Genomic DNA, 14,991 nt, shown 5'->3' on the forward strand with positions numbered 1-14,991 from the left:
TCTGTCTCCCTGCCATCTCTCTCGCTCTCTCTGTGAGCTGGGTGTGAGCTGACTCACAGAATATTAATCTAAATATTCCCTCTGCTTCCCTTGTGTGGAGGAGAAAGTGTGGCAGATACATTTGGAGAATCAGTTAACAGTTAGTCTTGCATAAAGAGATTGGTGGCAGGATTTTTTTTTTCCATCATTTAATACTTACTCATACAATTATATGATCGCCGGGGTTGAAACTTGGCCAAGCTTGAGCCAATTTTGCTCAAATCCTATCATTTATCCTCTGATTGTCCGGCACAGTCCAGTGCACCATCAGTTACCTACTGCAGCATTGCTTTAGCAGTGCGGAGGCTGGTTCTTGCTTTACCTGAAACACTGCCCTCTGGCACACAACTCCCAGCTATCGGACCTTCCAGAATGCATTACTGATATCAGCATATGCTTAATGTAGGCATATGGAGTGTGTAATGGAAGCAAGTAATTGTCCTGTCCTGTGTAAAAGCACAATATTTCTCACAAGGGTTGTTTTTATGATGAGTGATACTTGACAGCCCGCTGAAATCCGGTGAGTAATGTGGCGGTATCTACTTATATCACAACAGGAGTACATTAAAAGCTTAGGGATCACACTCTCTCTCCCCCTCACAACCACCTCGACATATAGGAGGTATTTCCTTTGCATGTCTAGCTTTAAGCGGCACAATGCTGATCTGCACATGATCTGCACAAAGCAATTCATCAAAAGCTCATGGGTGGGGGGGGTTAAATATGCCCCACTGCATAAATACCCTACTGCTTTGGGGATTGCAGGTATAAAGCCAGAGAACAACGCTAAAGTCACCTTGAATTATAGGAAAAAAAAAAAAAAAAACTGGTCCTCACAACCACTGAAAATTATCAAGAATTGAATATTCCCATCTTGCATCAATTAAGGTGATGAAACGCTTGTAACCTTGACGTTAATATCAAGCGGCCAATTCGTCTTCCTCTGATTCAGCTTCTTTACAAATGGTAATTAGAGCTCCACTGGGTGTGATAGCGAAGTCTCCCAGGTCTTCTGCTCACTGATAAATAGGCAGATTGGATGTTAATAAACATTTTAATCATTCTAACTGGATTGCAATACATAAATGCATAAATAAATAAATAAATAATAGAGTTACATAGAGTGTTTTTTTTTTATATAACTTTTCCACATTTACTTCTTGATCAATAAAAGTAATGACAGCAGAAAAGCATGGTGGGTAGTCAGTGCTGAGATGTATATTCGTTCCAAATATGTTCAAATTGAAGCCTTTACAGAAATAATCATGGAAAATCAAGCTGAAGTGCATGTTGCTAAATTCCCCGACTCTGAAAACAGTCAGTAAATAATTTTCTCAAGTGAAAAACTGTGCCAGTCAAGTTCAATATACGTAATCATGTCTCTCAGTGGAATCGCTAAAGCAGAATCTGTATAACTGCGTGCAGTTTACACAAACACCCCATCCAGTGTGCTCGGGTGGTTCTGCAAATTCTCTACGGCTTTGCATGCGCTCAGCTGTGCGAGAGACCAAAAAGCAGAGCAGAGACCGTGTTTGTTTCAAGCTGGTGCAGAAATTATAATTGAGTTTATTTACAGCGTCCCCTCATTCATTCCTGACAAGCTTGTGTTGGTTTTACTTGGATTACTAACACTATATGCCCAAATGTTTGTGGACACCCCTTCAAATGGATGCATTCAGCTATTTTACGTTGCAATGCAAATAAACACACAGCTTGTCTAGTCCCTGTCGAGATTTATTGCCAATAGACTAGAACTCTCTAAGGCAGATTAACAATGAACCTTTTGGCACTTTGACGGTTAGCACCAGGTTAGAGGGGTATAAAGACCCCAGCACTGAGCTGTGGAGCAGTGGAGCTGTCTTTTCTAGAATGATGGGTGGTGCTTAGAGCTGGGCAATATGACGATATTTTATCATATTGTGATAAAGTTTGTTCTCGTGATAAATAATATTCTTTTCTAGGCATATGGAGGATACTTTTAGGGCTTAATAAACACTGATCAGCAGCAGGTTTCATTACGGACAGTGTTATTAGACTGGATTAATTAGATGAAGAGCAGCAGATGTTGACTAAAGATCACTGTACTCAGTACGGGAGAGTATCTGAATAGTAGTTTATAAGAATCAGTCGCTACTATTGTTTACATGTATCATGATAAATATTGTGTATCGCTAAAAAAGTCTTTAGTCTTTAAATATTTTTATTTTATCGCCCAGCCCTAGTGGTGCTCCATCCAATACTTTTAGAACGAGTTGGGGAGTTGAGGATGATGAGGTAGGGTGGTGATCATCCAACATCCTGACCTCACTAAAGTTCCTGTCGCTAAATGCAATCAAAGCAATGCTTCAAAATCTAGTAGAAAGCCTTCTTCTCTGGACACTAGAGACAGTTACTTCAACCAAAGTCTTTTTAAGCTGTTTTTAAGTTCATTTTAGTACTTTTGATTCTTGAGTGCTTAAATGGCTCTTTAACCATTTAAATAGTTTCTAAGCGATACATAGAAGAACCACTTTTGGTTCTTATAGGTTCTTCAAACCTATACAAGGTTCTCCAGACTTTGACATTCAACAATGTTTTCTTATTTGGGATTTGTTAAATTTAAAAAGACAATGGGTATCTGTCATTATAAGAGCAGAGCTTTGAACTATTCTGTGGTACAAAAAAATGATCATGAATCTGACAGACAAATTTAGGAAATTCTATTCTATTCTATTGCTATGAAGTATTGAATAAGGCTCATGGTTCTTTATGGAACCAAAAGTGATTCTTCTATGGCATCGCTCAAAGAACCATTCTTTTAAAAAGGGTACTCAATATAACCACCTGTGCATGACCTATCCATCTATCCACCCACTCATCCAACTATCCATCCGCTACCCACCCACCCACCCATTCATCTACCTATCCAACCCACCCATCCATCCATCCATCCATCCATCCATCCATCCATCCATCTACTTGTTTGTTTCCAGACTGTGAAGAAACAGAGAAATGTATACACTGAGATCTTCCATAATAGCAGCAAACAGAGCTAAACTAATGGGACAGGCTGTCCGGGGCACAAGATGCACTGTGCTATGGAAAGTCAATCAGATCTGCCCACTACAGTAGCAGAAACACCGCTGGTCTGTTTTCATTTCCCATAGCTTTGATATCATGCTATGCTCAGGCAATGCATTTGTGCCATCAAATAAGCCTATTTGCAGACAGCCCTTGAGAGGGCACTCATGCATATTAGCATTGTAGATAGATGGTGATAGGTTCGAAGGGCAGCTCATTAAGATGCATTGATTTTTATCTGTCTGTGTCAGTGGCAAAGCCAAGCATTACAGCCCCATAAAGACGGACGCCTTTGAACGAAGAAAGACCATAACTGCGCCTCTTACATGTGCTCCACACCTCCCTGGGGATTTGCTGAATTTGGTAAATTGCTGAAATTGCTGTAACTATGTTCAAATGAATTTGTTTGGCTTCACCTCATTGGGTGTCACTCAAGTGATGAAGACTTGCAGCTATGCGAAATGTCAGCACTCAGAATACCAGAAACAGTTGCTTTGTAAGTCTTTAAGTAGACAGTGAAATGTTTACTCCTCTGTGCAAAGACATGCTGTTCGAGTTCTTCTTACTGAAAGACTAATTTAAACATACATTTCGGCAAAGTTTTTTTTTTTTTTTTTTTTAACTCAGATATTTTACGAAGAGAACTCATAAATAAAACAGTGCTTAAAAAAGACAGGAACAGGAAATACAGAATGGAAATAAGGCAGAGAAAAAAAATAAACAGAAAAATGGAGCTTTGAGTGCCTGTACGGTAAGTAGAGTACAGTTCAGGGTAAGCTGTGGAGAACTGCGGGCATGGTGAGAAAGAGGTCCAGACACATTGATTAGATATCAAAAAATAGGGCCGTTCAGTCCAGTAGCACAATAGTTCTTAATTATGGTTGACACACGTCACGTTGTAGTTGCAGCTGCATGTGTTTATTGAAAAGTTATTGAAGTCTATTGATTATATGTTTCCATCAATTAAAGCGGGATCAATTTAATAGACACCCAGACCACCTGCTTAATATTGAGTAGGTTCCCTTTGCACCTCCAAACCAGCTCTGGCCCATCGAGCCAGCCTGGACTCCAGAAGATCTCTGAAGATAGTCACCAAGATATTAGCAACAGTACTGTAAGTTGTGAGGTGGGGACTCCTTGAGCATCAGTGAGCCTTGGGAAATCATGACCCTGTCACTGGTACACTGTTTGTCCTTTCTTGGACCACGTTTGGTAGGTACTGACTAGGGTTGGGGGGGATAACACTAATGCTATGTACCGTTGTATTGAAAAAGGTTCAAAATGAAAACGTGTCTGATGGGTCAGATTTCTGTTCTGTGTGTCTCTAGATCACAGCCAAATAAGCTTATTCCCCCAGGTGCATTTCAAAGAGCCACAGGTTGGGGGCGCTGTGGGAGCTCACTGATTGGCGATGTCACGCTCTGAAAACAGGTGGGGGAGAAATATGCCTGAAAACAGTCGAAAGCACTCCCAAGACCATTCCCTGGGCTCTGCGCTCTTAGGTACAATGCTTTATCCTCAATTTAAACGTGTGTGAATTGAGCCTCAGTTAGCTGTGGTGTTTAGCGTGCTGGATAACTGTACTAACTGAACTTTGGATTTGACCATTTGTGCTATTTGTGCAACTTACAGCCCCCCGAACCCCCCAGCCCTGGTAATATCGTATACAGCAGTAATACTTACGGTAAAAATAAATACTGCCCAACCCTAGTGCTGACCACTGCATACCACCGCATCTCCGTTTTAGAGATGTTCTGACTCTAGTGGTCTAGACTGCACAATTTGGTCCTTGTCAAAGTGGCTCAGATCCAAATGCTTATCCATTTTTCCTACTTTATCACAATCAAGAACTGACTGCTCACTTGCTGACTCATGATTTAACTGTTACGAAGAAACTGAAATCCCAAATTACTGTAAATAGAACTTGACTAAATTATGATCTATATGGAGGAAAAGTTTAGAGCCTTCAACACCAATTAAAGAAGGAGAGCGTATAGAAATATTATAGTAAATTGTCTTCTATAAAACATGATTAAATGGAAGGGTACTTTTAATGATGTTTTATAGAAGATCGGCTTCAGTAGAGAATTCCTGAAACATGTCAGTAATAGTCCTCAACAAATAAAGAACACTCATTAAGAAGCAATCTTCATAAAAGCAATGTTAAATATTTATTCATATTTATTAGTTTTTTTGCTACAGAATTCCAAACATTACATTGGGGTTAATTAATTTTTTCCTCAACTATCACAAACATCTGAGTTCATGAATTCATTCCCATCTGATATTTAAGAGAGAAGTGATTTCAGAAGCTCTCTCAGGGGTTTGAGTAAAATGTAATCCATGACATCTTAAGTCTATTGATCATAGAAATACATGAATAATGAACTTGCGTGTTATTCAGCTCATTATTGATTTCTGCTTTAGGGTTTGATTGATACAAGCGCCAAGTGTCGAGACCCAACTGATTGTTGTAAAACCTCTCACTTCCCATGGCGTCACCGCATACCCTCTATCTGACTCAAGTGTATATGTCAACACTGCAATCAAAAAGGAAACAAACATTGATGGCTCGCAACAGGCCTGTATCCTGTTAGCTGAGTTACCATGGGAACAGCCCCCAGCCACAGCAAAACCTCATTTACTGCCAATTTAGGAATCTTTCATTCATTTATTGATTTATTCATGCAAATCATGGCAAGACACTAGTTATCTGACACATGAACATGACTGAACTTTTCTACATGCTGGGTAAACTGATACCCTACCACGGCTGCCAACTCTCACGCATGCAGCTGTAAGACTCACACGACTAGCTCTAATCTCACACACTCACGCCACACTCATGCCTTTTCTCACACATTTTAACAAGCCCTTGTTCCACTCCAAAGTAACCTCTGAATGCATATGACTGATACTGATAAAGTAGAAAGCCACTGAGGGACCACTCGCAAACTGAACAGTGCACTCCATAACAAAAACCATAACAAGACTTGACCAGTAGTGGTGTAACGGATCACAAAACTCACAGTTCGGATCAAATCACGGTTTTTGAGTAACATTTTGGATGAGCAAAAAATTGGAGGCAAATGTGAGAGAAGTTCAGTTTTAGCTTCCAAGATTTTTATGTTACTGCATTCTTTGCATTATTGACTTTTATTTTGACATGGTCTTTCTATATTAGTGACTATTTTTTTGACACAGTCTGTTTGTTTGTATTAGTGACTTTTGCTTATTCTGGTTAAAAGTTTATGAGCATATAAGTCCCGAACCGTGGACAGTGAGCTGTACGCCATGCAGATACATCACTATTGACCAAAAAGCTAAACGCAGGCAGTAATCAGACAATTCTTTAAAAAAATGAAGGTAAATTCATAAATAAATCTGACTCAAGTTAGACAGGACACCCATATTTACATTTATGTTGGACACAGCTGGAATTTGGCCTCTATTATTAACCCATCTGAACACCCACCCAAGTGAGTAAACACACTCAGTGACAGTGAGCACACGTGCCCGGAGCGGTGGGCAGCCACTGCAGCGCAATGTTCAAAGGCAACTTGCTGAGCCCGGGATCAAACCCACAACCCTGTTAGTAACAGGCCAGTGCTCTAACTGCTGAGCCACTAAAAACATTCCTCACTAATAATTACTTACCTCACTGTGTGTGTTCATATACTGATTCCTTAAAAGCGTACTACCACGTGTGTAGTCACCTGACGCCACCCCAAGGAAGCAACATGGAGGAGTCTCAAGGGATGCACCCTAAAAGTTACTGCTTTTTTTTTTCCATGCAATCCTCCTCCTCTCCTCCGTGACCCAGAAACTGGTTTTGTGACGCCATCTCACTGCCTGTCCAAATACAGGGGGAGACGAATGAAGCCGTTTACAATACCCAACGATGCGGCTTCCAGTGGAGGATACACCAGAGTATGCTAGCCAGGAAGTCTTTTAAAGACTATGTGCACGCATTAACTGCCATCAAAACATAAGCAAGAAGTATAGTCAGAAAACACTGTTCCCTGTATCTTTGCAATGAGCAGGTGTTTAAACAATTCATAATTAACACCAGTGAATGGACTGAGTGTGCAGCAACTGCCATTGGCTAGGGAGTATTAGGGGTGTGCTGAAGGCGAACGCTGTGATAGGCTCAGTTCATCAGCAGTCAACATCATATTTGAAAGGGATCAGCTGTCCCATTTCCCCAATTACTGCTCATTCTCCCCGTTCCTCCAGCTCCTTTCCTCGATTCCTAAGCATTCATCCGGGACATTAATCCGGGGAGAAGAGCAGTAGGAAGGGAAGGAAGGACAGAAGCAGTAGCAAAGTTTCTGTACCCACTTAAACACAGAGACAACTGCTTGTACCAAAATAAAAATGCTGTGTCTGTCGTTCATTAAATTAATCATAATTAAATTAATTGTGACATTGATTTGAGTTCATATCGCCCAGCACTACGTACCTGTGTCTGTATTTACTGGTGCATATGTTCTGAGGCCATATGTAGGTCTTTATCGGCATAAATCTCACTCCAAGAAAACTGCTGACAGCCGATTTTGAATGGACTCATGCAAAACAGCCACTATCACTGTGCTCAAGTCAGTGATACAAGGGGCCATCTCAAAAGTGTGTCCACGGGTCCTGCACGAGGGAGAAATAATGAAAAACTTTCAAATCTAATCTCTGGACCCTGGACTCTGGATTAAATCACCTCGTCTTGATATTTACGGAAGGACGTTCGTTAAAGCTGTAAAATGTAACATTACAGTGGCTGCATTCCAACTCACACATGTCTTTCCCATACTGAGGCAACTACACCAATGAATGCTGTTCTATGGTGGCTAGTTGTGAAACACTGTGTAGTAGTGCGGTAGTGTGTGGTTTGGGACACAGCCCTGCTAAACTATCGCGTCAAACAGAAGTTAAAAAGGGTTGACACTAGAGTTTGCAAGCTGGAGTGACCCTGTGCTGTCTTGCACTTGGTTCGTTAAGATGCCTTTGATTGGTATTGTCTTCATAATTCAAACGGACCGCGCCATACTTCATTTAGAAACGGACCAAGACCCACCTCACCTGGTCAGTTGGTCTCGGCCCACTTCTTTAGTGCGTACCAGAGTTCGAATAACAGCGTTCACACGAACCAGACTAACCAAGCAATTTAATCTAATAATTTTAGTCAAATCAAAGCTGACAAGTATAAACACACGCTTTAGGCCACGCTTGGCCAGAGCCCTGACAATATGACCAACAAAAAAATGAATGAAAAAAACGAAATCTCCAAACTCCAACTTCGAAGACTCCGTGAAGTTTCCTGAAGCTGTGCAAATGCACAGGAAAGTGCATCAATGAGCATCTGTATGTGCAAAAGCACTGACACATCAGAATATCTGACTCTGAAATTTTGTCAGTTAGATGCCTATACATAGCTCTGCAGCTACGGGGCCAGGTTTAGTAACAGCAGTCTGATAATTATAGCACCACACCAACAGAGAAAACGTCAAATACAGCTTCTCAAATAAAACTCACACTATAGGATCGGTTCCTTTGGTGGCTCCACATATCTCTTATTTGTCTTAAAATGTTAATCTTATAATTATTATTGTGTTGCCGACATCAAGGCAAAAAGCCTCACAATTTTTTCATAGAGCAATGATTTCCTCTCTAAGCCTCACGTACACACACACAGATAATAGGCTTATGTTTTCCAAACAAATCCTACAACACATGTCCTAAGCCACACTTGATGCTCGGTGCACAAAAGTCAAGGCGGCCCTGGCAGCACTAGCCAAGGCGCACTTGGCAGCGAGCGAAACTGCATGCATCGCTTTCGGCCAAATAAAGGCTGAGCGAATTCCAATAAGACTGGCGTTTCAGAGATCCTTATGCAACTGCACAGTGCAGCAGTTGCATTATGAATGGCCTAGAGAGGTTAAAGTACACCACTGTTGAGATGCAAAAGTTCGACTGCGAACCCCAGAAGAGAAGGAGATAAACTGTGCCAACCAGGCATGTTATTGATTCTCTTTTATTCAGTGAAGGAGAGAGCTGTGTTCAAGAGAGGCCTATCCGTTGGGGGCCAACTCCAAGCCCACTCACACAACAACTGTTGCTGTCAGATCCAAAAATTTAAACACTATTTCGGGTTTACAGCCAAACGCCTGTGCATTGCACGCCTTTTGTAGAGCCCGACCAGCAAACCCATTCCGTGTGAAGCAGAATCTGCATCCTCATCCTCTTTTATCTAACAGCCAGAATAAGTTAGTTCCCAGATATGTCATTCTGTCAAGTATACCTCACGGTTTTGTAGCATGTCTGCAGATTTTGGATTGTGCTTCGTGAAGATTAGCTGAAGTAGAAGTAAGAATCAATAGTATACCGGTGTGAGGAAGGCAATTCAGTTGTAAAACGTCATGGAAAGCTCCACAGGGGAGGACGTTTAATCTTCGAAACCCTCTACTCTCAGGACCGACAAATGTTACATTCCCCCTGTAATGATGTATCAGCACTTTCATAGACTTCAGATGCTTAAGACCATCAGAGGAATAACCTCTAACCTTAAACCACCACCCCTGTAATGAAAGCACATACAGTACACGGACCTCCTTAATACACTCACTTCACTCAGCAAGAGTAGCAGTACCATTATGGAAGCCTGGAAGCCTGGAAGCCTACAAGCCTACGCATGATCTCCGCTGGAGAAAGAAAAAGTAGAGTCATCTTGCAGTCAATAGTTTGTCCCGGAGTAGATGATTCATACTGTAATATATCGTCTCAGGAATTTAAGCAAATCATTTACTGTAGAGGACATTAAAAATTCATTGTATCCAAATTATGCCATAACATCATCACTGTTACCTAACAGAGAGCCTGCATAGCCTGCATGAAGTTTAAGCCATTGTGCATACATTCATTATTAAGAGGCTGTGGAATGTCCAACTATATTTTCCTTTGCACAGTTGAATAACGAGAGCTTGGTGCATCGAACTGACAGTCCAAATCACTGTTAATCCTCTTTTAAAAGAAAACCTGGCATAACCAAAACTGAACAGTTGGAAAACAGAAGGATTCCAAAAACCCCAAACTGTTACATAACATTTTTTAATCATTATAGTTACACCCTGAAAGGCCAAGTCAAAGCTGTCGGAGCAGTAAACCGTGACCCAGCGTGGCAGGAGAATGGTGTTGTTGATACTGGAGAACAGCTAATCAGAGGTAAGGGTGCACGTATTTGTCACTGTACAGCAAAACTTTAAATGTGTCTTCTGCATTTAACCCATCTGCGGTAGTGAACTCACACACACACACAACGGTGGGCAGCCAACTCCAGCACCCAGGGAGCAGAGAGGGTAAAGGGCCTCGCTCAAGGGCCCAACAGTGGCAGCTTGTCGAGCCTGGGAATCAAACCCACAACCCTATTATCGATAGCCCAGCACTCTAACCGCTGAGCCACCACTGCCACACCTCCATCACCTCCAGACTCTGCTAGGAATACTGGTTGCTGCGTGAATCAGGTGACATAAATGTGTCTTTTCCTGTGCCAGTGTCCCCAGAGCGGGAGCTCAATCTCTGCACACAAACGAACCGAAAGCCGGGGGGAGCAAACACTAGTAGACAAGCTTGTATCATCTCTTCTTTCCCACTTCTGTTCCCTCGAAAAGAAATTGGACTACCTTAGCTAACAACCAGACAAGACTAAACACACATCAGAAGGGAAAGCAGTGGCTTAATTTTTTTTACCAGTAAGTGGGGTCAGGGCTAAAAGCTACCTTTCCTCTATAAATTAGTTTTTCCCTTTTTTCCCCATTTGGGACAGCCAATTAACCCAACACTTCGTAGCTTCTTTTAGCACTAGCAATGCTCCACTAGACACTAGGAGGGTAAGGACTGATGCATGTCTCCTCCAATACATGCAAAGCCAACCACCACCTCTTTTTCAACTACAGCCGATGGGGTATTGCCAGGCAGCCAACATGCCCTGAGGAAAGCAGCAGGTCCCTAGCTCCACTTCACAGATGCCTGTGACGGCAAACATTGCTTAGGAGTAATAAGGGGCCGATGGTCAATTGTGCTCTCTCAGACTCTCTCAGCGGCATAATGATGACCGTGCATGAGACCGCTAAGCCACTTGGAGCACCCCAACCAGCCACAATCTTTTTTGATTGACAACAGCACATTGTGCTGAGAATGCAACAAAAGGACAACCCTACTGTCCAGTAACACTGTTGTTTGTGTGTTTTGCTTTTTTCAAGAGACCTTCCGTTTCTTTCTAGGGAAAAATAACAGAGTCGTGAATATTGCTTTTAAAAATGATATTGAAGCATTTTGCTCCCTAAAGGAAAGTGACATACTGTTTATGATCCAAACCTCAATTTAACTCAATAAATACATTATTTGAAACAAGAAATACTTCTGGTAGAACAACCTTTTAGGAACCTTAAATGTTTTTAAGAGTGTTTTAAGAGTATTCAATTGAACACAGGCACAATTCTTCACACATTATTCAAAGGCCCAAACCACCGATCAGAGAATTCCCAGCAGCGCCTGCTGATATGAGAGGACGACAGGCCCTGCGTGACAATGCCGTTTGTGCAGAGGGCCACCTTGCTTAAGAGACACTGTGTTCATTCTGTCAGTCTATTTGCTCTCAATTCCAAAGGCATTTGCCAGGGAAGGTTACTCAGCATTTGATAGATGCTTGCATAGTAAATGGCTGCACCATAGAGGTAGAAATATAAATGGAATTGAAGAGCCAGAGGCCATAGCATGTAGCTCTCCAACTAAAACAATGAGGATACTTTGAAGAATAAAGGATTGCTTTGCTTTAATCGAATTCATAAACAGGCCTTTAGAAGCAACCTGAGGGACAGCAAAAGCATAATGCCAGTGTCCATACTGGCATGTGGACTTCATCCAGACATAACTCATCTTACTTCTCATACCTGAATGCCAAGTAAAGACCCCCCAACCCCACCCCCCGCAGCTTTACAGAACCAGTAAGAGGACAAGAGATCAACAAGACATAAACCGAAGACCCCCAGTGAGAAAACCAAAGGTGACTGTGGCAAAGAAAAACTCCCTCAGAGCTGGAGGAAGAAACCTTGGGAGGAACCAAAACTCACAAGGTGGGACCTCTCCATCCATCCTCCTCTGGTCTGAACTACTTATGGATTATTGATAAAAGTTAAAAGCTGTTCTATTGCTCAGGTGTGCTGACCGTAATATCATGATATAAAATCATAATAATCATAAGATAGCATAACTAATACGATCATAGTAGTGGTGATATAAGAGTATCGAAAGTAATGATGGTCAATGGTGGTCTGACATGGGTTGCAGGGGAGCCTGGTGGTCAGTCTGGTGGGTGAAAATTGCAAATCAAGCTCCTGTAACATCTAACATCTTTAATACATTGCCTTTTCTTTTCCACGTTCCAGGTCTGAAATACTTCCAACAATTAGACTGAGTAATTACAGCGATCTGACTGTGCAGAAAGAAGAGAACTTCACCCCTGAGTGGTGAACACACTGTTTAAACTAATAAGGTGAGAATTAAACAGAGGGAGCCCTGGTCAAAGAAAGTCCACTGTGGGATCTGCTTAAAGAACTAATAACTAATTTAACAATACCTGCCATATTTCACAGCTTCTGTGGCCCCCTATCACACGCTGAACAGTTTCCTCTAAAAAGCCGAATGCTGGCTCAGCCTACAGACAGATAGACGCAGCCTGTGTGCAGAGATGGTGAATAAATGAATCAGCATTCAGAGCTTTTTTTCTCGCTGCATTTCTCATGTCAGATTAGTTCACTCAAAGCAAAGTAACACCACTAGCACAGCAAAATCTCCTTATCCACACATTATTTCTACTGCAGCCTCATTTGTTTTCAGTGCAAACACAAGCTTGTCTTCACTTTGAAAGTGTCTTCACGAACACCACTCAGAAAAGAACACAGCCTAAGAGGTTTGCTGAAATTTGTAGCTGGACAACTCCACATCCATACAAACAACCCGTAAACAAACAGATTATCAAACAAACAAACAAACAAACAAACAGATTAGCACATACTAAACTAAGCAAATGATTAAATAAATAAATAAATATTGATATAGATACAATGATAAATTTGACATACAGACAGTCAGAGCAAATAAATAAATGAGTGAGTAAATAAATAAATTAACATACACAAAATAAACAGACAGACAGATCAACAAATAAACATGACTTAGTGATTAGGTATGCAAATCAATAAGTAAATAAAATAAATATATGCAGATGTAAAGGTTGAAAAACAGATGGACAGATGAGTGAGTAAGTAAGCAGATCAATAAATGCATGAATAAGAGGATAATTAAATAAGCAAATGAGTAAATAAATAAAAAAATAAATAGATCTAGAGAGAAAAGCACAGGCAGACAGACAGACAGATAGACAGTTAGATATAGACAGATAGACAGACAGATAGATAAGCAAATAAACCAAAGAGGGAACATAATGAAGTCATTAAGTATGTAAATGAGTAAATACATAAACAAACAGACACAAATACAAAGACAGACAAACAGGGAGATAGATGAGCAAGCAAGCAAATGAATAATTAAACAGATAAATAAGAGGATAATTAAGTATGCAGATGACAGATAGATAGATAGATAGATAGATAGATAGATAGATAGACAGACAAATGACAGGGAACATTATTATGTAATTATTTATGCAAATGAGAAAATAAATAAACAAATTTATGCAGATAAATAGTGAGAAAGACATAGATAGATAGAGGAGTATGCAAGTAAATAAATAAATAAATAAGAGGGTAATTAAGTAATAGATAGACACAGACAGAGCTAAATAGAGAGATACATGACAAATAAATAAGACATAAGAATAAGGTCAACAAGTAAACAAACAAACAAAACGTAAATAAACTAATAAATAAATGCATAACATATACAAATATGAATAAACAGACAGGAAGACAGATAGATGAGCAAGTTAATAAATAAATAAGAGGGTAATTAAGTAAGCAAATTAGCAAATAAAAGACAGATAGACATACAAACAAGTGAACAAACAATAAATAAATAAATAAATAAATAAATAAATAAATAACTTTTAGCCCAAGCAAATAAAGTTTTATTTACACAACGCAACTTTGTCAACAACAACAACAACAACAACACACACACACACACACACACACACAACTTTGTTTCGCTCCAGCTGCTCTTACCGCTCTCCAAGTGCAGCGACAGCCGGGCGTCCGCGGCTCTGATGGCGGCGGAGTAAAGCTCCTCTCTCCCCGGGACCTGTGCCTTCCTCTCGGGCAGCAGCCGCACGCGCAGCCGCCCGCCCTCCGCACCGAGCCACCACTCCATCACACTGGTCAAGTCCATGTGGAGGAAAGTGACGGAGGTGGCGCGCAACCCCCCGCAGCCCTGCCGCACCATGTCCTCCCCCACCTCCACCACCACCTGGTTAGACTTGCGGCTCGCTTTGCTGAGGCCCATGTGGAGCACTGTGGGGGCCCTCTTCCTCTTCTCCTCCTCCTCGCGCCCCAACGCCAAACCCAACCCCTCCCTCTCGCCCATGTCACCCACCACCTCCCCCCCTTCCATCAGGCTCGCCATGGTCCTCTGCAGCGGAGCGCAGCGCATCCGGAGTCCCGCGCGCACGGCGACGCGCTCCTCGCTGAGCGGCCGCTTGGAGAACAGCGCCATGTAGTGCCGCAGCAGCGACGGCACGGCGAAGTCCACCGACAGGCTCTTTCGCTTAGTGCGCGAGCTCAGCGTCTGGCTCGGGTCCCTCTTGATGCCCCCGCTGATGCTGCTGTCGTAACCGTCCAGCGCGAGCACGACGCTCACGACGGAGCACGAGAGCAGCAGCAGCACCCA

At 41.8% G+C, this 14,991-nt stretch overlaps 1 protein-coding gene across 1 annotated transcript in view; it reads right to left on the bottom strand.

Annotated features, from left to right (window-relative positions):
- Nucleotides 1-14,991, bottom strand: part of alk (ALK receptor tyrosine kinase) — a 438,724-nt gene that overhangs the window by 423,280 nt on the left and 453 nt on the right. The window contains exon 1 of the mRNA XM_072689118.1: nt 14,331-14,991. This exon is cut by the window's right edge and continues 453 nt beyond it. Within this exon, the coding sequence (XP_072545219.1) occupies nt 14,331-14,991 (661 nt within the window). The remainder of the gene's footprint in view (nt 1-14,330) is intronic.

The sequence above is a fragment of the Salminus brasiliensis genome, chromosome 10 (genome assembly GCF_030463535.1).
Source record: "Salminus brasiliensis chromosome 10, fSalBra1.hap2, whole genome shotgun sequence".
NCBI lineage: Eukaryota > Metazoa > Chordata > Actinopteri > Characiformes > Bryconidae > Salminus > Salminus brasiliensis.